This window comes from Melospiza georgiana, chromosome 13, assembly GCF_028018845.1.
Source record: "Melospiza georgiana isolate bMelGeo1 chromosome 13, bMelGeo1.pri, whole genome shotgun sequence".
In the NCBI taxonomy this organism is placed as follows: Eukaryota; Metazoa; Chordata; class Aves; order Passeriformes; family Passerellidae; genus Melospiza; species Melospiza georgiana.
In genome coordinates, this window is record NC_080442.1 from 2,167,696 (window position 1) to 2,188,019 (window position 20,324).

Below are 20,324 nucleotides of genomic sequence, written 5' to 3' on the forward strand. Positions count from 1 at the left end.
CTAGCAGCAATAATTCCAGCAGCCGCAGTCCCAGGCACCTTCCTGAGGTGAAAGCCATGCAGAGCTGAGTGCAGGGACACTGAGACCCACACAGCAGAGATCTGTGTGCTAGTAAAGCCTTATCATCCCAGCACTGCCCTACATGGCCCCAGTGAGAACCCCTGAGCCCTACTACCATCCACACATCCCTGCAGCCCCACAGTCAGGGGCATGCCGGTGTCCCAATCCAGTTAAACCCAGCTCTGCCCCCTTAATAGCACAGGACAGAGCTTCTGCTCTGCTGGGGGACTCAAGGAATGTCAATCCAGTTTTGGGGAGCAGCTTGGTGCCTGCACAATCTGAATTTACAGCACTTTGTTCCAAGACCCATATGGTGAACAGATGGGGTGAGGAGCCAGCAAGCTCCCTGCTAGCCCTCTTTTTGAAACGGCTCTCCTCACACACTCTTCAGTGCCTGCTTGTTAACTCTCCAAGGAGGGGGAGTTAACTCTCCTGGGTTTGCATAAGGCCTTAGTTGTGTTTGCATTGGCTTCTTCCAGCAGTGTCAGCCCTTCAATCAGGAATCGGTTGTACTTGGTTAAGTAATGCCTGGCTTTGCATCACTGCTGCTTTTACAGGCTGTGGTTGAGCTCAAATAAAGCTGATTGAAGTCTTCAAACACTTTCTTGCCTCCTGTAGTTGGGTCTTGGTCTTGGGGCTGCTAGGAGTGTCTTAAGCTATTTATTTTTCAGCATCAAGTGCTGCTTTAGCACTGTTCACAATTGCACTACATCTACAGCCTGTCTCTTACAAGCTCCCTAAAACCCTCTAATTTTATGAATTCCCACACCCTGCAAGCCCCTCCAACCCACCACCCCACGCTTCAAGAGACACACTCTGGAAGGTCTCAGGCAGCCAGAATTTATTGAGGAAAATTCAGTACCAAGCAAGGAACTGATCTCTCAGTACTAAAATTAACATGAGTGTAATCAAAGATTAGATTTTTTTCTACCTCATTAGTACCTTGTTTGTGGCTCACAAACTCAGCAGGAAGGCTTGATACTCCCAAATAATTATGATATGTTTGCAGTGGTAAAACCCTTGAGTGATGCTCACTCAAAGCAGTGGTAAAACCTTTGAGAGGTGCTGTCCTGTCATGTCTCATCTGTGCTCCTTTCCATGTCAAAAGCAGCTGTGCCCCCCAACAGCCCCTTCATGGGAGGCACATGAGGACAGGGCTCTCAGCACTCCCAGCTTCCCTGCCTGCAGTGGTCCCACAGGGAGCTGCTGGGGGTGACACAGCAGACATGGTCCCAGCTGGCCTCCAATTTCCCCAAACCCCAGCTCTGAGCTCTGAGAAGAGCGTGGAGAGAATGACCTGAATGTGCCAGTGCTTCCCGTGCAGTGGGGAGGGCCAGGCTTTGTTCCACAGGCTGCCCAGTCCCTGAGCACCCATGAGGGAAGGGAGGCTGTTCACATAGGGTTATCTTGCATCCAGGGATTGCCATGCAGGAAATGCTGCAGCCAGGGCAGTGCAGGACAGCAAGGGAGGAGTGCCAGCACCTCCACCCTTGCTGTGCCACATGCCAGCTCCTCCCTGGCATGGAGGAACCTGGCCAGGCTCTGTGGTCTGTGAAGAAGAGCCACCAACCCATCATCTCTAATTCAGCATTTTGATTCAAACTATTGGTTGTCCATTTGTAGTAACCTGTTAATGCTCTAATGGTGTCTCCCAGTACCATTCACCCTCATTACATGTGATTTTCTAGTTACAAGCAGCAGGGATGAGGGCTGGGCACTGGGACAGCTCAGGGGTTCTGATCAGTGGGGTCACACTTCAGCATGACTTTGACCCCCTCACCCCTCTTGGTGGTCTCGAAGGCCTCCAGAGCCTTCTCCAGGGGAAAGCGGTGCGTGACCAAGGGCTTGACGTTGATCCGCTTGGATGCCAGAAGAGAGATGGCCACAGGCCACCTGCAAGGGAAGCAGAGAGCAGGGGATGAGAGCAGCCACCACTCTGGAGTCCAGGAAAAGAGCATGGAGCAGCCTGGATCATCCCAGTTATTTCCCTAGCCCAGAGAAGCTTTGCCTGCAAAGAATTTTCTGGTGTCTTGTCACCATGATATATTATGAAAAGTCCCTTCGCCAGGATTTTTTCTCCTGAGAAGCTGGGAAGCTTCAGCTTCTCCATGTTTTGCTACTTTGAAATGTGATTTGGAGAATTGTTTATCCAGCATGTGAATTCTTTTAATTTAATGTCCAATCACAGCCAGCTGTGTCGGACTCTCTGAGTCTGTCATGGGTTTTTATTATTCATTCTTGTCTAGCCTTTTGATGTCTCCTTTCTCTTTCTTTAGTATAGTTTGAGTATATCATTTTCTTATCATATCATATCATATCATATCATATCATATCATATCATATCATATCATATATCATAATATAATAAATCAGCCTTCTAAGAACTTGAAATCAGATTCTCATCTCTCACCTCATCCTGGGGACCCTCACAACACCACAACAGTGTCTGGCATGGGAGATGGGAAAAGCCAACAGCTCTGGGCTGTTGAGCTCTGAGAAGACAGGCACTGCTACCCAAACAGTTGAGAGAGTAAGTGAAATCACAGGAAGCAAGTGAAAATCACAGGAATCTACTACTTTGGAAGGCCTGAAGGAAAACCAAAACTGCCATGCTCTGCTCTCCTCTTGCCCTACCTCTTGCCTGCACACTGACCATGGTGGAGCTCAAACTCATGGACTCAGTGCAGGGAGAAAAAAGGAAAAGCCTCATCCAGCTTCCAGCATCTTCTCTGGCACAGAGTCCCTCACAGGGATTGTGTTTAGAATCATAGAAACACTGAGATTGAAAAAGGCCTTCAAGATCACCAAGTCCAACCTTGAATGGGCCAAATTAGAGCAACAGGGATACAAAGGGATGCAGCAGCTAATCCCAAACTGCCTACTTAATAGCACTTCTCATTTTACGGAGGAGTGTGACGACATCCCATAAATCCTTCCTGGACAGCTACAGATTAAGAAAAGAGACTTTCTCCATCAGCAAGAAAGAAGAGCTCTGAAGAATTTTGGCTTGGAGACACACGAGCCCCCCAGAGGAGACTCACGTGTTGCAGTAGCGGAATATCCCGCGGATGTCCACCTCCCGCACGGCCGCGTTCACGATGGGCACCGTCACCATCTCAGGGCCCAGCCCCACCAGAACCAGGGTCCCACCAGAACGAGTGGCCTGCAGACCAACACACAAACGGGTTACATTCTGCAGAGCACACTGCAGGAGACTGTGCAGGGTCTGTCAAAAATGAAGGCGTCTTTGTGGCTGCGATGGACTGTCTGGGGCACAGCAGAGAAGCACCAGGGAGAGGCAGGATGCTCTCAGGAGTCTGTAAGAGTGAAATGTGTGGTAATCAAAGCATAAAGGATTTTGGTAGGAATCCAAATTTCCTATTCTGAAAACCCCATTCTGAAAAATAGCTGGCATTTATGACTTCAAAAGGTACTTTGGGATTTCAGTGGGAGAGATTTAAAACTAAGAGCCTGATGCTCTACTGGAGTTTCTCTTTTTGAAGTTTGTCCCATTCCCCTCCTGTCCTTTCACTGTGAAACTCCACATTAACCTTCCCCTCATCCTCCTGTTAGGATGCTCGTGGCAGCAAAACATCCCTTTCTTAATTGCTTCTTTCATTCCTTCTGGAATTAATTTTCTTGATCACTCTTCTTATGTGGACATGACTTCAATGGAAGCTGCTGTCCTACTCCCTGGGTTTGGGGATCTTATTGGAGTCTCCCTGGTAAGTTTTTAAGCACCCAAGCATCAAATCAATTATCCCCACGCTGATGTTAACCCTTTAATTATCTCTCCCAGTTTATTGTCTAAGGAGCAGCTCCTCTCCCCAAACCAAGCCCACTCAAATTAAGCACAGTGAGAGTGAAATAGGTCATTCACTGAACCATCCCAGAAAAAAAACAGACCAACACCATCACTGTTCTGCCTTTGGAACAAGTGGTACTCACATAAATTCCAGCCTGGATACAGGCTTGCACTCCTGTGCACTCCACTGTTATCTCAGGCATGCAGCCAAGCACACTTTCCACTTTGGAGGCCACCTCCTGAGGGGTCTCTTTCTGCACCTGGATGGTGAAATCTGCCCCCACCTCCTTGGCTTTCTGCAGGCGAGAGGCAGATAAGTCTGTGGAAAGAAAACCAAGCCAAGAATTGGAGTATTAGTGAAAGAGGGGGAAGAACCTGAACCTGGCATCTGCTCACTACATGTGTGCACAGGACAGTGCACAACCAGAAGAGGTGAGGATTCACCCCTTCCTGGCAGGCAGAGAATGATCATAAAATCCTGGAATAGTTTGTGTTGGAAGTGACTTCAAAGCTCCACTCCACTTTGAAGTTCCATTCCCTGCCATGGGCGTTTCTCTTTGGTTCTGCCAGAAGACTGAGAGTGCATCAAGGCAATAAACATGGCTATGGGCAGCACCAAGAAATCCTTCCAACAGGAGACAACAGGCTCAGAGGGTCATTAATGGGGCCATTTCACTTCTAACAGTACCCAATGAGAACAGACCATGAGCTCTCCAAGGGCTCCCTCGAGGAACCCTCAGCAGGTGCCTTCAGCTGAGCAAGCTGCAGAATGCATTCATTGTAAGCACTCAGGGTGTCTGCATGGTCACCGACCTGTTCTGCTCTTTACCCTCCCTGTAGCAGCTCTGGAGGCTGCTGAGCATCTCTCAGACAGTTTCTGTCACAGATGAATGAGCAGGCAAGCCCATAAAACAAAAGGGAGTGGATCTGGTAATAAGATGGACCTGAGATACCCATTAACATGGAGCAATAAAGCTGGTGATGATAAACATCTGTGAGGGCATGGCTGTACTCTGCCCTGAGGGATCTTGACAGGGCTGTAAATATCACCTGAAGATGACAGGGGTTTGAACCTGCTGGGGCATCCCACACCCCCTGGAGGAAAGCCACCTATTCCTCTCCAGGCACCACTGGTAACCTTATCTCCTCTGGAGATAAGGATGTGGACAGCTGAGGAGAAGAGTGGGATTGCCCAGGAAGGAATTGCCTCTTTTCCCTGCACTAAAGCAGTGTCTACAGGGGTCTGCATGCTGGCACTGAAAAAGATGGAACAGCCAAGATTTCCTAAACCCAAAATTGAGGGGTGGTCTCCTCCCAGAGGTGCGGGGCTTGAAGACTCAGAAAATGATGCCTGTGGTAGGGGCACACACAGCAAAGAGGAAAACACCCCTCTCACCAGGGCACAGTCTTCAGAGAAGTCAGAGATGGGGTGGGGTGGAAACATCAAGGGGAAGAGGAGGAGGAGAAGGCCAATTCTCCAGAATGAGCCAGTCTGACTCAGCTGCAGTCCTGGGAGTGAGCCAGAGGCTCTACCCTGCCCAGCCCACAGCAAAAATGATGGCACCCACTGCAGGGCAGGGGATGGACAGGCACCCACTGGCAGCTGGAAGGCTCAGGATGCCAAGTGTGAGCACAACTGCCAAGCTGAGCACCCAAGAGAGCTGTGGAGGGTGTTTCAAGAAAGGGGTAACAAAGGGTAATAAAATGCAGACAAAAGAGGAAAAGCCAAGGCTGAAAAGAAAGGGCAGGATCACCCTAGAAGCCCCAAAATGGGCTCGTTCCTGTGGCTGCAGGAGTCACCTCTGTCCCTCCCAAGCTCTGAGCACTGGGCTCCAGGCCCATGCTTGACCCCAGCTGAGCTGCACTCACCAATTGTATGGCCAGGAGCTTCCTGAGGCACTTCAAGTGCCATGAAATACTTTGGCCCAGCATGGTTGGTGTCTCCCAAATCTCAGTGTGTGGCAAGGAGACCACAGGGGTTCAACAGTACAACAAAACTCCCTGTGAAGGTTGGTATCACAATACCACTTCACAGCAGGCACAGATTTTGGATTCTACCATTTTTAACTTCTCCTGAGGCACTAATGTATTTTAAACTATAAATAGATATTTAAAATATTACACATGTATAATATATAAATATTAGAGATATTCTAGTCTATATTTTACATATTTCATACTTTCTCTCTAGCAGAAATAATCGACAGGCAGTGCCCTAGAGTAACAAGGCAGCCAGTGCATTTCAAAGTGGCCACAAAACCACTTCCAGGCAGCAAAAAAACCCCCACATCTTCCCTGTAGCTGGCCTCTGCTTTGCTGAGCTGCTTGGGAAGGAAGCCCTGGCTCTAAGCAGCCCAAGGAATGGGCCAGGGCTGCAATAGCATCCCAGCACACCTGAATCACCAGGAAGCACTTGGTGAAGCAGATAGATCTGCAGCTCACTGCATTGTTAGAGCTCCAGACACTTGTGAGTCTTAGGAAGGATCAAACCCTTTGCACTTTAAACCCACACAGCTCTTGGAAACTGGTCAATTAAACAAATAATGGCTTGCATCTTGCCTTAGTCAGAAGTTTGTTTTCGCTTCCTAGCCCCTGGAGCTAATTAAAGTTTGGTTTGCTTCCAGTGAAGTTATCAAATTACCCTTAAGCTTCTCATGATGGTTTATGAGCCAACTTAACAAGCAAATAAGTACTCTTGATTATTCTCAGATTTTCTTTGTTCATCTTCTTTATCAAAAGAGCTGAGCTGTGTACAGTTACTCACCTCCCCTGACCTTGAATTCCAGGGTTTCTGGAGGCATCAACACCCAGAACTTCAGGTTCAGATAGAACAAGGAGAATAATTTCCCTTAAGCAGGAATCACTAAGTGCACCTTCAGTGACAGACAGTGCAATGCAAGACAGCCCAACATGAGCACCTAAACTGCCCCTTCACCTTCTGGGGAGGAAGGCTGACCTTTTACATGCATCTGAGGAGAAAAGCAGCTTTTCAGAGCAACAGCAAGGCAGAAGGACAGGAGAAGGTTGCCAATTCAGGAGTGGAGTGGATTGGAGAAAGAGAGAGATCTTTTGGAAGAGTAGGTGAGGACCCATGAAACAAATTGATCTTCTCACCCATCTGGAGTCCATGAAATATATCAAACACTCCAGGCAAGCCAAGACAGAAGTTGTAGGAGGTGAGTTCTCACAAAAAAGCTTTTCTAAATATTTCTAGATCTGTAAGACTCTTGTCAAAACAGACACCAATTTTTAAAGCCATAAGTGCTACACAGACAAAGCTTCTCACAGACATGATAAAAACAACACAGGGCAATGACTTCAGATAATCTGGTAGCAAAGTACAAGAGGGCCTCTGTGGGCAGACAGGCGCCTCACAGGTGTTGGCTCCTAAAGCCAAAACAAAAAGCAGTTCCTTGAGACAGGCAGCAAAATCTCCAGCAGCACAAGCCAAACCAAACCCATTCCTCAGCTCGTGTCACGCTCAAATATTTGATTTGGGACAGCACCTTCATGGTTTGAGCACCTCAGCCAAACCCCTCTCGTGTGGAAGAGACACCCACGAGGCAGAATCAGCACCTAGGCTAGCACAGAAAGATAAGAAAGGGTAATTCCATGTATCCAAGCTTGCTGATCCTACAAACCAAGCAGCAGGCACCTCCTGTGGCACAGGGAGCCAGCACATGACAGCCAGCTCAGCTTGCCAAGGTCCCCATCAGGAGCAGCTCCTGGTACCAGGGGAAGACACACCCATTCCTGGAGCAGGGCTGAGGGCCAGGCTGAGCCAGCTGCCTCAGCCCCACCAACCCCACTGACCAAGCCTCCCCACCCAGGGCACGGGACACCCCCAGCCCCTGCACAGCCCAGCTGGGCACAGGGTTCCTCGTGCATGATTCAGGAGGCAGAGCTGTTTTTCCTGCTACAGCAAATATCATCCTCAAATGACAGCACTTCACAAAATCTGAGGTGTGGACTAGCCACATTCATCAAGCACACACGCCTGCAGGGTGAGGCCAGCACAGCTAAAAATGCCCTGGATTCAACAGCAAAGGGATTAAGGGAGGAAAAGGCCTTGTGTTTTCTGCTTTGACCTCAGCTACTACTGAAGGATGTTTCTGTTTCAGGAGGGTGGGACCCGAATTTTATCTCTTGACCCAAAGTAGGTCAAGCAATACAGTAATGGAAAGGTCAAAAATATATCTGGCTCAGAGTATGGGAGGTGAATAACAGCCTTCTGAAAGGTCAAGATCCTTTAGGGCTTTGACAGAAAAACTGCAGCAGGCTGTGCTCAATGTCCAGAGGCACCTCTATGTGCTCCTCCTGGCCATCACCACTCAGAAAGGGTGAAGACTCATAGTGGGAGTTGGAAGCACCATTTCCAGACCCTGTTCAATTCCCAGGTGGAAATTTCAACCAGAGAACATGCTGAGGTTACTCCAGCTCTCCATCCTTCTGGGCAAGCTGCAGAGAGAGAGGGACTGAACCCTTAGAGGAGAGCTAGGAGGAGCTGGGCTAGGTTAGCAAGGCAAAATAAGGGGAGGATGGAATTGCTGTCTCAGCAACCTGAAGGACAGCTGCAAAGGTGATAAAGACTCATTGCAGCTCTTCCATCAAAGGGAAATCTCCATAAATGACAGCTTGTGAGTGGACCCTAGAAAAAGCTTCATCATTGAGAGATGCAAACCTGGAAAAGGTATCTCCAGATAGGAGATAGATGGGATGTCCCTCCTCAGAGGTTTTCCTGACAAAGCTGGACAAAGACATTCCTGCAAAGAGCAGCTCAACTAGAAAAGTTCAGGATACAGTTATGCAAGGAACACCCATTTCTGAAATGCAGAGACCCTGAAAAGGCCATTTCAGTCATTGTAGATAATCAATGAAAAATGAAACCCCCAGCAGGAGCAGACAGAAGGGCAGAGAAAGACAGTGGAGAAGCACAGTGTGGCTGCACACAGAAAACAGTGGGCAAACGCTGTCTGGGCCATATCCAGCATTACCAGAGGTAAAAATAACCTAAGATCAAACCTGCCTGGAAGGGTGGTCAGGTACTGGGACAGGCTGTCCAGGGAAGAGGTGGAATCACCATCCCTGGAACTGTTCAAAAACCATGTGGATGAGGCACTTATAGAGACAGGGTTGGGCTTGACAGTGCTGGATCAATGGCTGGACTCGATGATCTAAGTGGTTTTTTCCAACCTTAATGATTTTGTGGTTCTGTATGGTGGGAAACAGGCACACTTTGAAAGGCTAAAGGGACTTACCTGTAACTACCACAGCTGCTGCACCCATCATCTTAGCAACAATCACATTGACCAGGCCAATTGGTCCTGGGGACACAGGGGAGAAAGAGAACATGTACCACTGCCAGGCAGCACCAGCCCCACCTCTGAACTGCCCAGAGCTCTGGCAGCCCCTTTGGTTCCCCTCATCCCTCATCCCTTCCAGCAGAGCCCAGAGGCAGAGCCTGAGCCTGCCCATGCCCTCCCAGCAGGCAGGGAAGCCAAGGACTGGCTGTGCTCACTGTACCAGAGCCAGACACGAAGACTTTGCTCCCCAGAGTGACTCCTGCTCTTTTGCAGGCGTGGATTCCCACTGAGAGGGGCTCGATGAGGGCTCCTTCCTCAAAGGTGACATTGTCTGGGAGCCTGCAAGGATGGGACACAAGGAACAGTCACCAATGTAGTTCATGAGGGTGATGGGGAAAGCCATGAGACTCAAAAAACAAACATGGGTGTAAAACACAGTGGCAAAACACACTGGGGTCAGGGAAACATCCTGGAATACACTTTAAGAGATTCCACTGCTTCTTTCCCTCCTCTGAAGCAGCATCAAATGTACCTAAAGCATTTTTCAGTGAGGTTTGCCCCAGCACCACACCCAGGGACCCACAAACTTCCCCACATCAACTCTCCAGTGTTTGGTGAGTCAACAAGGACTCCTTTGCCACTCATTCCCTTTAGAATAACCCCCCCAGTTGCATATGTACCACCCCAAAGCTGCCCTATGGCTCACCACCAGTGAGCTCCCAGAACCCTCACCAGGGCTGAATCAGCTTTCAGAAAACATCCTGCTGCCAAAGGTGAGGCCACCAGGAAAGGCAGCCAGGTCCAGGTCTCCCTTCCTGGTAACAACCAGGAACACCTTTCCTGATGCACCAAGTACTTTAACAAGTGGACTGGTCCCAGTATGCATCCTCCCAGCAGTCAGTGGGTATCAAACATGTTTTGGACAAAACCAACCCTGTAACACAGCCAACATAAGTGACAGAAGAAAGCAGAGGCAGTGAAACTCTTCTGAACTGCTGAAAGAAATCAATCTCAACCCCAAAACACTGCTCACCAGCAAGCCACCAGTGTTGTTCTCACACTGCTCTGGGAGCTGTGCCTGCCAGGAAGGTTAGCAGGGACAGTGACAACACTGGGAAGCTCAAGGTCAGATCTCAGCCAGGCCAATGTGAAGCCAAGGAAATGGAAATGATGGCTCTGGGAAGACAGCTATAAGATATCTGCATATCCCTTATTTCCAGGAGGCTTTAAAGGTCTGACTCCAAGAGTTCCCTTGTCACAGAGTCTGGCATCATGTCTGCTACTGCTGGGTTTGGGCAGTACCTTGTCAATGGGGAGGGCATGATCCCACCTCCATCAAGTTACTCAGAGCACCCAACACAGAGTCTGTCCACCAGCAGGACACACAGCAACTGCCCAAACGTGTAACAACTCACTGAGCTCAGCCATCATCTGTTCTTAGCAAATCTGTGCTGGCAGAATGACTGCGTGCCAGGGAATCTGTTCTACATGAGCCAGCCACAGCACTGCTGATCTGAAATTGGGAGCAGGCTTTGCATCCCAAAGCTTAAAAAACATTTTTAAAAACATGTAATAAAAAAAATTTATATATATATATAATGATATATTATATTATATATATATGTATTATTGATTTTTTTCCTCCAATTTGAGCAAATATTACTTTGGCCATATATATAAAAATATATTTAATAAAAATATAAATATAAAAAATATATTATTATATATTGTCTATTATATATTTTATAATATATTATATATATATTATTGAATTTTTCCCTCCAATTTGAGCAAATATTACTTTGCCTGCATATATATATATATATATATATATATGCAGGCAAAGTAATATTTGCTCAAATTGGAGGAAAAAAGCAAAAGCCTAGAAGAAGCCAGCTACAAACCAACCACTTCCTCTCCAACAAAAACTTATGATGTTGTCAGAAAATGTTATTTTGATACACAGGAAATCGATGACAGTGGGTCTGGGCAGTGAGATGCCAATCCCATCCAGACCAGCCCCTCATCCTGACAGCAGCTCTTGGTGTCTGCTTTGAAAGTTCCTGCCTGAGGAGCAATCAATTGCCTCCTTCAGACTGACATGATCCTGATTTCTGTGCCGACACCAAAGATCAATCCCAAGAATGTTCCTGCTTATGGAAGCACCAGCTCCATACACACTGAAAAAGAACAAGCTCCACAGGTAGAGCAGCCTCAAAGGCACTTGTTAAAGGCACTTAAGTGGGTATAACAAGTTTTTTTTCAGGTCTTTGGAGTATTTCAGTTCTGGCACAGGTTACCCAGAGAAATTGTGGCTGCCCCATCCCAGGAAGTGTTCAAGGTCAGGCTGAATGGGGCTTGGAGCAACCTGGCTTGCTCCAAGCAAGTTTTTTCAGGTCTTTGGAGTATTTGAGCTCTGGCACAGGTTACCCAGAGGAATTGTGGCTGCCCCATCCCAGGAAGTGTTCAAGGTCAGGCTGAATGGGGCTTGGAGCAAGCTGGCTTTGTGGAAGGTGTTCCTGCCCATTCGTAGGGGGTGGAGTGGGAAGAGCTTTAAGGTCTCTTCCAAACTGAACTGTTTGGGGATTCTATGATCTGTTTAAGCACAGATTTGCTTCTAAGCAAATGTGCCAGTGCTGCCACAATTAATAATATACTCAAGTTTGCTGAACTGGACATGAAAACAGATATGCTGTAATGCTGGTAGCTTAGTGAAGACACTCAGACACACTTGAAGAAACAGCTCAGCAGGGCTACTGCTTTCTGCTCCTGCTCTGCTCAAAGTGGGATGACTTTGTTTCAAACAACAGAGTGAGATGTCAGCAGTCACCCGGGTGCTTACTGAAAAGCAGCAGCAAAACAGCTCAAAAAACCAAAGACCTTCAGGCACCAGCCTAGGAAGGCAAGGATATGAAAAGAGACAGGAGAGAAACCAAGAGCACAGAGCAAATGGGAAAAGAAAAATAATTAAAGGGTAAACCAGTGGTGACATCCCAGAAGACAATGCAAGAAATGTTTATGTCTGGCACCTGAGGGGATAAACTGTCTGCCTGACAAACCCTTTGCAAAGTGGCTGCCATCCAAGCTTAGGCATGTTATTTATGGATCAGAAAGCAATAAAACCTGTTGGGATCACATCAAGAGTGTTCCAAAGGGCCAAGAGGTGATTGCTGCAGCTAATCTCCCCCCAGGGAGTGTATATTTCCCTCGGTGGAGGGAGCAGGGACTGACTTGTAGCAGTAGCTCGCGCTGTGCTTGTAGTAGCGGCACAGGTTGCCGTCGTCGGGCGGCGTGGCGCAGAAGAAGATGGTTGGGGACAGGTTGTAGCGCCCAGATTTGCAGAATTCATCCATCTCCCTCGGCACACCCGGCTCGATGGCCACACGGTCACCTGGCAGGATGAAAGCAGAGGCAGTGGGTCAGGGACAGGGTGGCACACAAGCAGGAGTGGCACCAAAACCCACAGAAACGCTGGCACCGTGTCACGAGGAAGGTCCTGCTGCACACACCAGGCTGGTTCCCAATGCTCCCTTCACAGCAGCCTCATGTGAAAAACACCAAACACTTGCTTTTTAAAATTTTAGAAGTTTAATTGTAATAAAATGGTTATGAAAATAGTAATATAATTAGAGTAATAAAAATTTGAACAATTGAGATTTAGGACAATACATGACAATAAGAGCAAAGACTTACAGACAGCCCAAATACCTTTTCTGGGCAAAATAAGCCCAAAAAAGGACACACATTAACAGAGGATTAACCCTTAAAAGCAACACCCTGTTGCATATTCATACACCTCATACATGATGCATGATGCATAAATTCCATTCAGACACAGGATTCTGTCTGGTCAGTGTCAGCTTCTTCCTCTGAATCCTGGCTGCATCTTCAGGGCTGAATGAGGCAGGAAGAACTTTGTTTCTTCTGGTAAAAGAGCAATAAATTCTGTTTCTCTGAAAGATTTAGGAGTGGTTGCTATCTGGTGCGAGTACTTCATTCCTTTCTTAAAAAAATATCTCACATACATAGTTTCTATTTTAACATTATGTTATAACCTAAAACTATATATAACACACTACTTAAAAAATTAATACAGCATAACTTTCTAACACAACACATATAATATTCATTTTCATTTTAATATTTGGGAAAAGCCAATCATAAAACATACATTTTTCAAACTCATCACTGAGATCTTCCCAGGTACTTGGGAAGAGATGGTGTTTCAGAGGCACAGATGGAAGCTCAGCCCCACACAGACACACCTTCCTCCAGCTGCCTTGCAGCCAACCTCAGCAGGTTAAGGGGCAGCCCCCAGGCAATCACTCTGTGAGCAGATATTTTGCTGAATCTGTAGAAGTGGAAACTCTGAGGATGGAGCAGGGTGAGCTTGGGTAGCCACCACACTGCCAGCTGGAAAGGGCTCTTCCTTAGGAATCATAGAATCATGGAAGAATTTGTGTTGGAAGGGACCTGAAATCTCAACTTGTTCCACTCCCTGCTGTGGGCAGGGACACCTTCCACTATCCCAGGGTGCTCCAAGCCTTGTCCAACCCAGCCTTGGACACTTCCAGGGATGGGGAAGGCACAGCTTCTCTGGGCAACCTGGGCCAGGACCTCACCACCTTCACAGGGAAGGTAAATTAAGGAGCAGAACACCCAGGAGCCTGGCAGGATTTATCTGGGAACAGAGACAGCTTGGTGCTACAGCAGAGATGCTGGAAGAACACAGGCTGCAGGACAAAGAGCTGTTATTTCATTGCAGTCACAAAGCAGGATGGACCAGAGAAAGCAGTGTGAGCATAGTACAACTTGCAGGGGACACAAAGCCTCACACTTATCTGGCAGAGGAATCAGAGCCAAACCTCGGAGCAAAGCTCTCCACCAACAGGCTTTCAGGCAGACACAGGGATAAGGAGGATGGAAGCAAAGAGCCATCTAGGCCACTGCATCCCCTCTGAGCTGGCCAACAACAGGTGTCTGACAGGACACAGGACAGGCACATCCTGAATACTCTCACACTATACACAGCTGAGAGGCCTCCCAAGTCACAGCTGGTTTGTTTGTATTCAGTAACACTCAACAACTTCTCCTCCTTCCACCACATAAACCACATGGTGTGCAGCATCTCAGGTGAATGCTGCACCTCACTGTGCCTTGCTCTGGTGCTGGAGCAACCAGAGAATGGGCAACCTGTTCTGCCAGCCCTCCATGAGCCCTCACATCCTTGAGTTGTCTCTCTAGCTCTCAGCTCGAGTTCCTGACTTGGACATTTGTCAGAGATGCTGCTGCACATGTTGTTATCTCCTTATCCTCCTCTGAACCCTTCTCCCTTGTTTTACATCCTTTTGGGAAGGAGGAGACCAGAACAGCATGCAGAGTTCCAGATGTGCACCGACATCCTCTGAGTCCCCTTCCCAACAGTAATTTTCATTTTCACTGCTGTGGAGCCAATGTTGCTATGCACAGTGTCAGAGCCAAAGCTCTCACCCCTCAGCAGTGATGGCCAGCACAGCATTTCAGATATGAAACCGGTTTTGTTTGTTCTGTAGTGAATATAACTTAGTGTTTGCCTGCCTTGAATCCCACTTGCATCTCCCTGGCACCTCTCTGGTCTCTCTGTAACTCTTGCTGGCTCTTCCCCACATCTCTCCATCTTGCCTATGTTGCTGTCATCAGCAAACTTTCCAAAATTCCCTGCTCAGTCCATTTTTTAGGATATTCATGAGCACAGTGAGCTGTGGAGGTCCCATCACAGGGCCTGGAGCAGTGGCTCCAGTGACCTCTGCACTGCAGGAGGCTGTCTGCTCCTTCCAGAGGACACACAGAGAAGAAACACTCACAGCAGGCTGCTGGCAAGAGCCATAGATGTGGTTTCTGAAGCTTTATCAAGCTTCCTTAAAAGGCACCTTGTACCAGTATACACTCTGCTCTGCATTAAAGTATAAAATACAGCCTGGCCAGCTCAACACATCCCCAGATAAAGCTACCTAAGGAATATCACACACCAGTGGCCAAGATGGGTGACTAACAGCAGCACAGTGACACTTCTTGAAGGAGGTCAGAACTTCAGATAAATTTACACAGAAAGAAACACAGCCCGTTATCGACACATTCTCGGAACTGATTAGGAGGAAAACAAACAAATGGGTTTGGTTGCAGATACCTGGTTTCAGATGAGTCACCCCAGAGCCCACTTTCACCACAGTCCCGGAAGCTTCGTGTCCCAGCACCATGGGATCCTTGACAACAAAATCCCCGATGCGGCCGTGCTGCCAGTAGTGAACGTCGGAGCCGCAGATCCCCACGGAATGCATGCGCAGCAGCACCTCTGCCAGGGAAGGAGAGAAGGTTCCTTGTAGAAAACCAACCTTCTCAGGCACTGGGAGAGCAGCAAAGGCTGAGCCAGTGTGGACACATCCAAATTTACTGGCATTCAGTCAACACAGAATTGTTTGTGCGCACGTTAGGAGAGCGGCACGTTCGTGAGCCACACGAAACTGTGCAATGATTCACAAAGCAAGAAGGCTCAAAATGGGGTAAGGCAAAAGATGATGTCAATAAAAATATGGGCAACAGAGTGATGCAGTTTAAGAGCAATGTTATTATTGCTGGGGCAGGGAAGAAGTAGCAAGTCCATTTAATTTTCCCTTCTCCCAAAGGTATGATTTGAGCCCCAGAGAGTTAGTGAATTGAATTTCTATCAGCCCATATGCCCATTCTATTAATGTTTAGTCCTGCATAAGATCATCTGGAATGTCCCAAGAGCCATTTACTGTGACATACACCAAATGATGGAACAGGAAGCAAAAAAAGACAGATAAAGAGGTTTATCTGTGACTGCTCCAGCTCTCTTCTTTTCAGCTGGAAAAGCAGCATTATCTGTTTCAGCCACACAATTGTTTTTTTGGTAATTTTATACTTCCTCAGAAATATTTTAGATTATCAAGGAGCAACAAAATAGAATGAGAAAACAAAGAGAGAAGTAAAGGAAGCAGCCAGAATTAGTCATCTATAGACCTACCATTAGGGCCTGGCTCTGGGATTGGACGGTTTTCCTATGGACAAAAGGAAAAAAAAAAAGGCATTTAGCTGCTTGTTCATATCCCTGGGAATATCTGTGGAAGCTTAGCTCTGGTCAGCTCAGGTAAATCCATAAGCAGACAAGGTTTTTGGTTCTGTCTGCTCCATAAGACACAGCAGTGCCACATGGACCTGCTCTTGAGCTGCCCTCATTTTCCACACTCAGTGGATAACACAGGGAGCTGTAGGAGTAAGCACACTGCCAGCTCGTAAACTCACCCTCCAAATTATTTTGTAGTAAATTCCCTTTTCCCAGCCCAGACAAGAGACACATACTGTATTTCCCTGTACTGGGGCAGCCCCAAATTTCAGCTGAATCCTTCATCCATCTCACTGGCTGACAAAAAAAATCACCTTTTGTAGCCAGGGAGATTCTGAACAACCTGTTCTATAAAACTTTAATATTGCAGGGCTTATATTATTATTTTAAATAATACAAAACTTTTTTTACTACATAATGATAGAATAACAGAATCACAGAATGGTTTGGGTTGAAAAGGATCTTAAAGCCCATCTCATGCTACACCCTGCCATGGGCAGGGATGCCTTCCACTAGGCCAGGTTGCTCCAAGCCACATCCTTGAACACTTCCAGGGATGGGGCAGCCACAGCTTCTCTGTGCCAGGCCTCACCAACCTGTGCCAGTAATAACTTTTATACCTAATATAGACATGATTATTTATACCCATTAATATATAATTTTACTTTCTCTTGTAATTGCCATGGCACCTCTTTATGGGATGAATGGCAAAACCAGAGTTAGAAAAGTTCTCCATATTACCCTTCCACCCAAAAGCTCTGCAGGGCTTTTGGCTTCACCGAGCTCCCTCAGCTGCCTCAAAAGCCAAAGGAATGATTTTGCTGGGTTTCACAGCAACAGGACAATGCAATACCCACCCTGAGGATTATGTCTCTAAGAAAAGCCCCCCAGAGTAGTGCCAACAGTAAACCCTTAAAAATTCATTTGCTGCTCAAACTGTTCTGCATTTTAACTGTTTAAATCCCAGCATATTCCTCAACTCCTATTTTGTACTTCAGTATTCTAAACATCATGGAAAGACCAGCTCTGGAAACATGTTCTCATATGACTAAACTGACTGAAATTTTCCACGTTCAGACCTGTATCTGCAATTTTTCTGTGTGGGGGGGTTTGTTTTGTTACGCTGAGGACACAGCCCAGGGCATTATTTCTAAAAGAGGTCAAACTAGATGTAACCTCTTTTACAGAAATGCAATAAGCACAGGATGTGGTGACACACCAGAGGTACAGACCACCTCAGAGTGAGCAGAAAGTCCACAGTGACAGATAAAGGCAACTTCTAGCTGAAAATGTGTGTGTGAAAAAAATCCCAAAACCACTTGTTGTTGTTGTTGTTGTTTGGGTTTTTGGTTTTTTTTTTTTTTTTTGGCAATAACAACTGTGCCTAGAAAACCTAGACACCTTGGTGGGAAGTGAATTCTCCAGCCTGGTTTGGTGAAAATAGGAGTGACCAAAGTGGAGAAAACCACAAATTCTGCTTGTTGTCTGTTGTTCACTGAGAAGTTCAGAAATGGTGACTGGTAAAGTAAACACAGCAAATATTTTCTGCGAAAGGAGACATGGAAAGAGAAGCCATGGTACAGGTATAAAACCAAGAAATCCTCAATGGGCAGCAAAGAGGAACCTGGGCAACTACCTAAGGACAAGAGGAGGCTCAACAAAATGAAAGCAAACACATTTTCACACAGCACAGGAATCACAGCAACTCTGCCCACAGGAAATATGTCCAAAAAACAAGAAAGGTGTGGGAATTACAGGAAGATGGAGTCACCCAGTTTTGGGTATCAATAACAGATAACAAGTTCAGAGTTCACTGCTGGGACTACTCCTGCCACCAGTGGGTCAATACCATGAGCACCATTCACGTGATGGAAACAAACTTCAGGGAAGCCCAGGAGGAACACACAGGGTGCTGCCAGTGAGGCACGAGGGCACTGCTGACCAGCTCTAAGGTCTCCAGCAATACAAATATCCAAGGAAAACTCACACATCTGGGTGTAAGCCAGTTTAGAGACCAGCCACACAGATGTGATGGAGTGCCCACTTTCACAAGTCTCAGACACCTTTTGTTAAATCACAGGGGTTTGGAAATGCGTTCTTGAGCTAGAGGAAGCACGTCAGTCCTTAACCCATTTTGATTTCTTTGGGTAGTCAGGCTCCATGTGACTGCAGGGAAAGCCCAATTGTGCCAAAGGTGCCTGGGAGCCACCAGGAGCCACCCACGGCACGTGTGGCTTCAGCTGGGCGGGATTGGTAAAGAATCAACCCCTTCCCTGGTAATCATCCCCTAAACAAGGCGTGTGTCCAAAGTCTGTGTGCTCCCCAGAGCGCTCCTGCCAGGGCTCTGTGTACAGAGAGCTGCCTGCCAATGCCTGCCCGGGGAAACCTTCCTTCCCCCTTTGGCACTCCCCAGGCTGGAGCACACGGCTCTCCAGCAGCGCCATAGTGATTCAGCACCCAGAAAGAGCCCAGCGTTAGCAGCCTAGAGAGAGACAGAATGAGATTGAAGTAATTAAAAAGTACAAAATAAAACTCCTCCCTGTCTGGGAGAGTCCTCCAGCACCTGCTCCCCCTGAACTCTGTCCTGCTGTCACCTGGGCTCTGACAGCCCAAAGGAGCAATAACCACCCACCCTCCACCTGCTGCCTGGGAGGGCCCATCCCAGCTGTGAGAATCGCTAATCTGGGAGAAGGAGAAGTTTTTTGGGGATTCTGGGTTTCAGGGATAAAATATTCTCCACCCAGAGCTGGCAAAGATCTCAAGATTATCCCCTCCTGTGTCCCCGAAGCGCATTCTGCAGCTGAAACCTTTCCAAGATCGGAAAAACAGAAAAATATACACACAAAGTTGCCGGAACTAGCTAAAAATAAATCACACTTCCGATAGTGTTACATCCTCCTAGCAGAAGGAATGAGCGTGCCTCTAGCACGCATGAATGAGTGTATCTGTGAATTGATTTCTCTTGCAAAAATGTTGCACCTCCCATGCACACGAGGGCTGGTGCTTTTTGTTTTGTTTTGGTTTGGTTTGGGTTTTTTTCCCTGTTCGGGTCATTCCCCGTAACGCTGTGCAGAGCCCGAAGCGGCCGCGGGCTTCCCCTCATAGGGGATGGGAGGAGGGCCCAGCCATGGGACACCCCCGAATGTGGGTCCCCCCCGCCACCCCCTGCCATGGCCGCGGGCAGCCGGGGCCGGTTCAGGCTCTCCCGGGGCCGGTTCAGGCTCTCCCGGAGCCGGAGGAACTGGGAGGACCCGGGGCCGCCGTGCGGACAGCCCCGGTGCCCCCCGCAGGCCGCGGGGCCGCTCCCGCCCCGCCGCCCCCGCCCGGGCCCGGCTCCCCGCGGCCGTACCAGGCGCAGGTCCCCGGCTCGGTGAACCACCACGGCCACGTTCTGCCCCGGCACCGCCATGGCTTGGCTCGCCTCGGCTCGGCGCGGCCCCGGGTCCAAGGATCGCTCCCTGCTGGGGGGGCCGCCCGCGCTCCGGCCCCCGCCCGCCCGCGGGCCCGGCACCGCCCCCGGCACCGAGCGGGCACGGCCGGCTCCGGGCACGACTCCGGGCACGGCTGCGGCCCCGACCCCAGCGCCAGCCACAGCCACAGCCACAGCTCCAGGCCGCAGCTCCAGTCCAGGCCTCAGCCCCTGCTCCAGCCCCAGTTCCAGCCCCAGCTGCCGCCACAGCTCCAGACTGTAACCCCAGCCCCAGCTCGAGCCTCAGCTCCAGACTGTAACCCCAGCCCCATCTCCAGCCCCAGCTCTGATTCCAGGCCTCAGCCCCTGCTCCAGCCTCAGCTTCAGCCTCAGTCTCGACCCTGGCACCAGCTCCAGGCCCATCTCCGGGCCCAGCTCCCCCAGCTCCAATCCAGACCTCAGCCTCTGCTCCGAATCCTGCTCTGGGTCCATTCCCAGCTCCAAGCCCCAGCTGCAGCCACAGCTCCAGGCTCTAACCCCAGCCCCAGCTCGAGCCTCAGCTCCAGACTGTAACCCCAGCCCCATCTCCAGCCCCAGCTCTGATTCCAGGCGTCAGCCCCTGCT

General features: G+C 48.6%; 1 protein-coding gene across 1 annotated transcript; it reads right to left on the bottom strand.

Moving 5' to 3' along the window:
- Window positions 1-886: 886 nt before the first annotated feature.
- On the bottom strand, window positions 887-19,764 carry SORD (sorbitol dehydrogenase). The gene is made up of 9 exons (XM_058033149.1): window positions 19,641-19,764; window positions 16,193-16,226; window positions 15,335-15,499; window positions 12,400-12,559; window positions 9,389-9,507; window positions 9,124-9,189; window positions 4,009-4,184; window positions 3,102-3,223; window positions 887-1,953 (listed from the first exon to the last, which is right to left on the bottom strand). Exons 1-9 carry the CDS (start codon window positions 19,698-19,700, stop codon window positions 1,788-1,790), a joined length of 1,068 nt encoding a protein of 355 aa, XP_057889132.1. The 5' UTR covers window positions 19,701-19,764; the 3' UTR covers window positions 887-1,787.
- Between the last annotated feature and the right edge of the window lie 560 nt (window positions 19,765-20,324).

Coding starts and splice junctions, on each gene's coding strand:
- SORD (XM_058033149.1), bottom strand. CDS start 19,700: ATGGCGGTGCCGGGGCAGAACGTGGCCGTGGTGGTTCACCGAGCCGGG. Junction 16,227..19,640: donor GAGCCGGGGACCTGCGCCTG/GTACGGCCGCGG, acceptor TTTTGTCCATAG/GAAAACCGTCCAATCCCAGA. Junction 4,185..9,123: donor AGCAGCTGTGGTAGTTACAG/GTAAGTCCCTTT, acceptor TTCTTTCCACAG/ACTTATCTGCCTCTCGCCTG.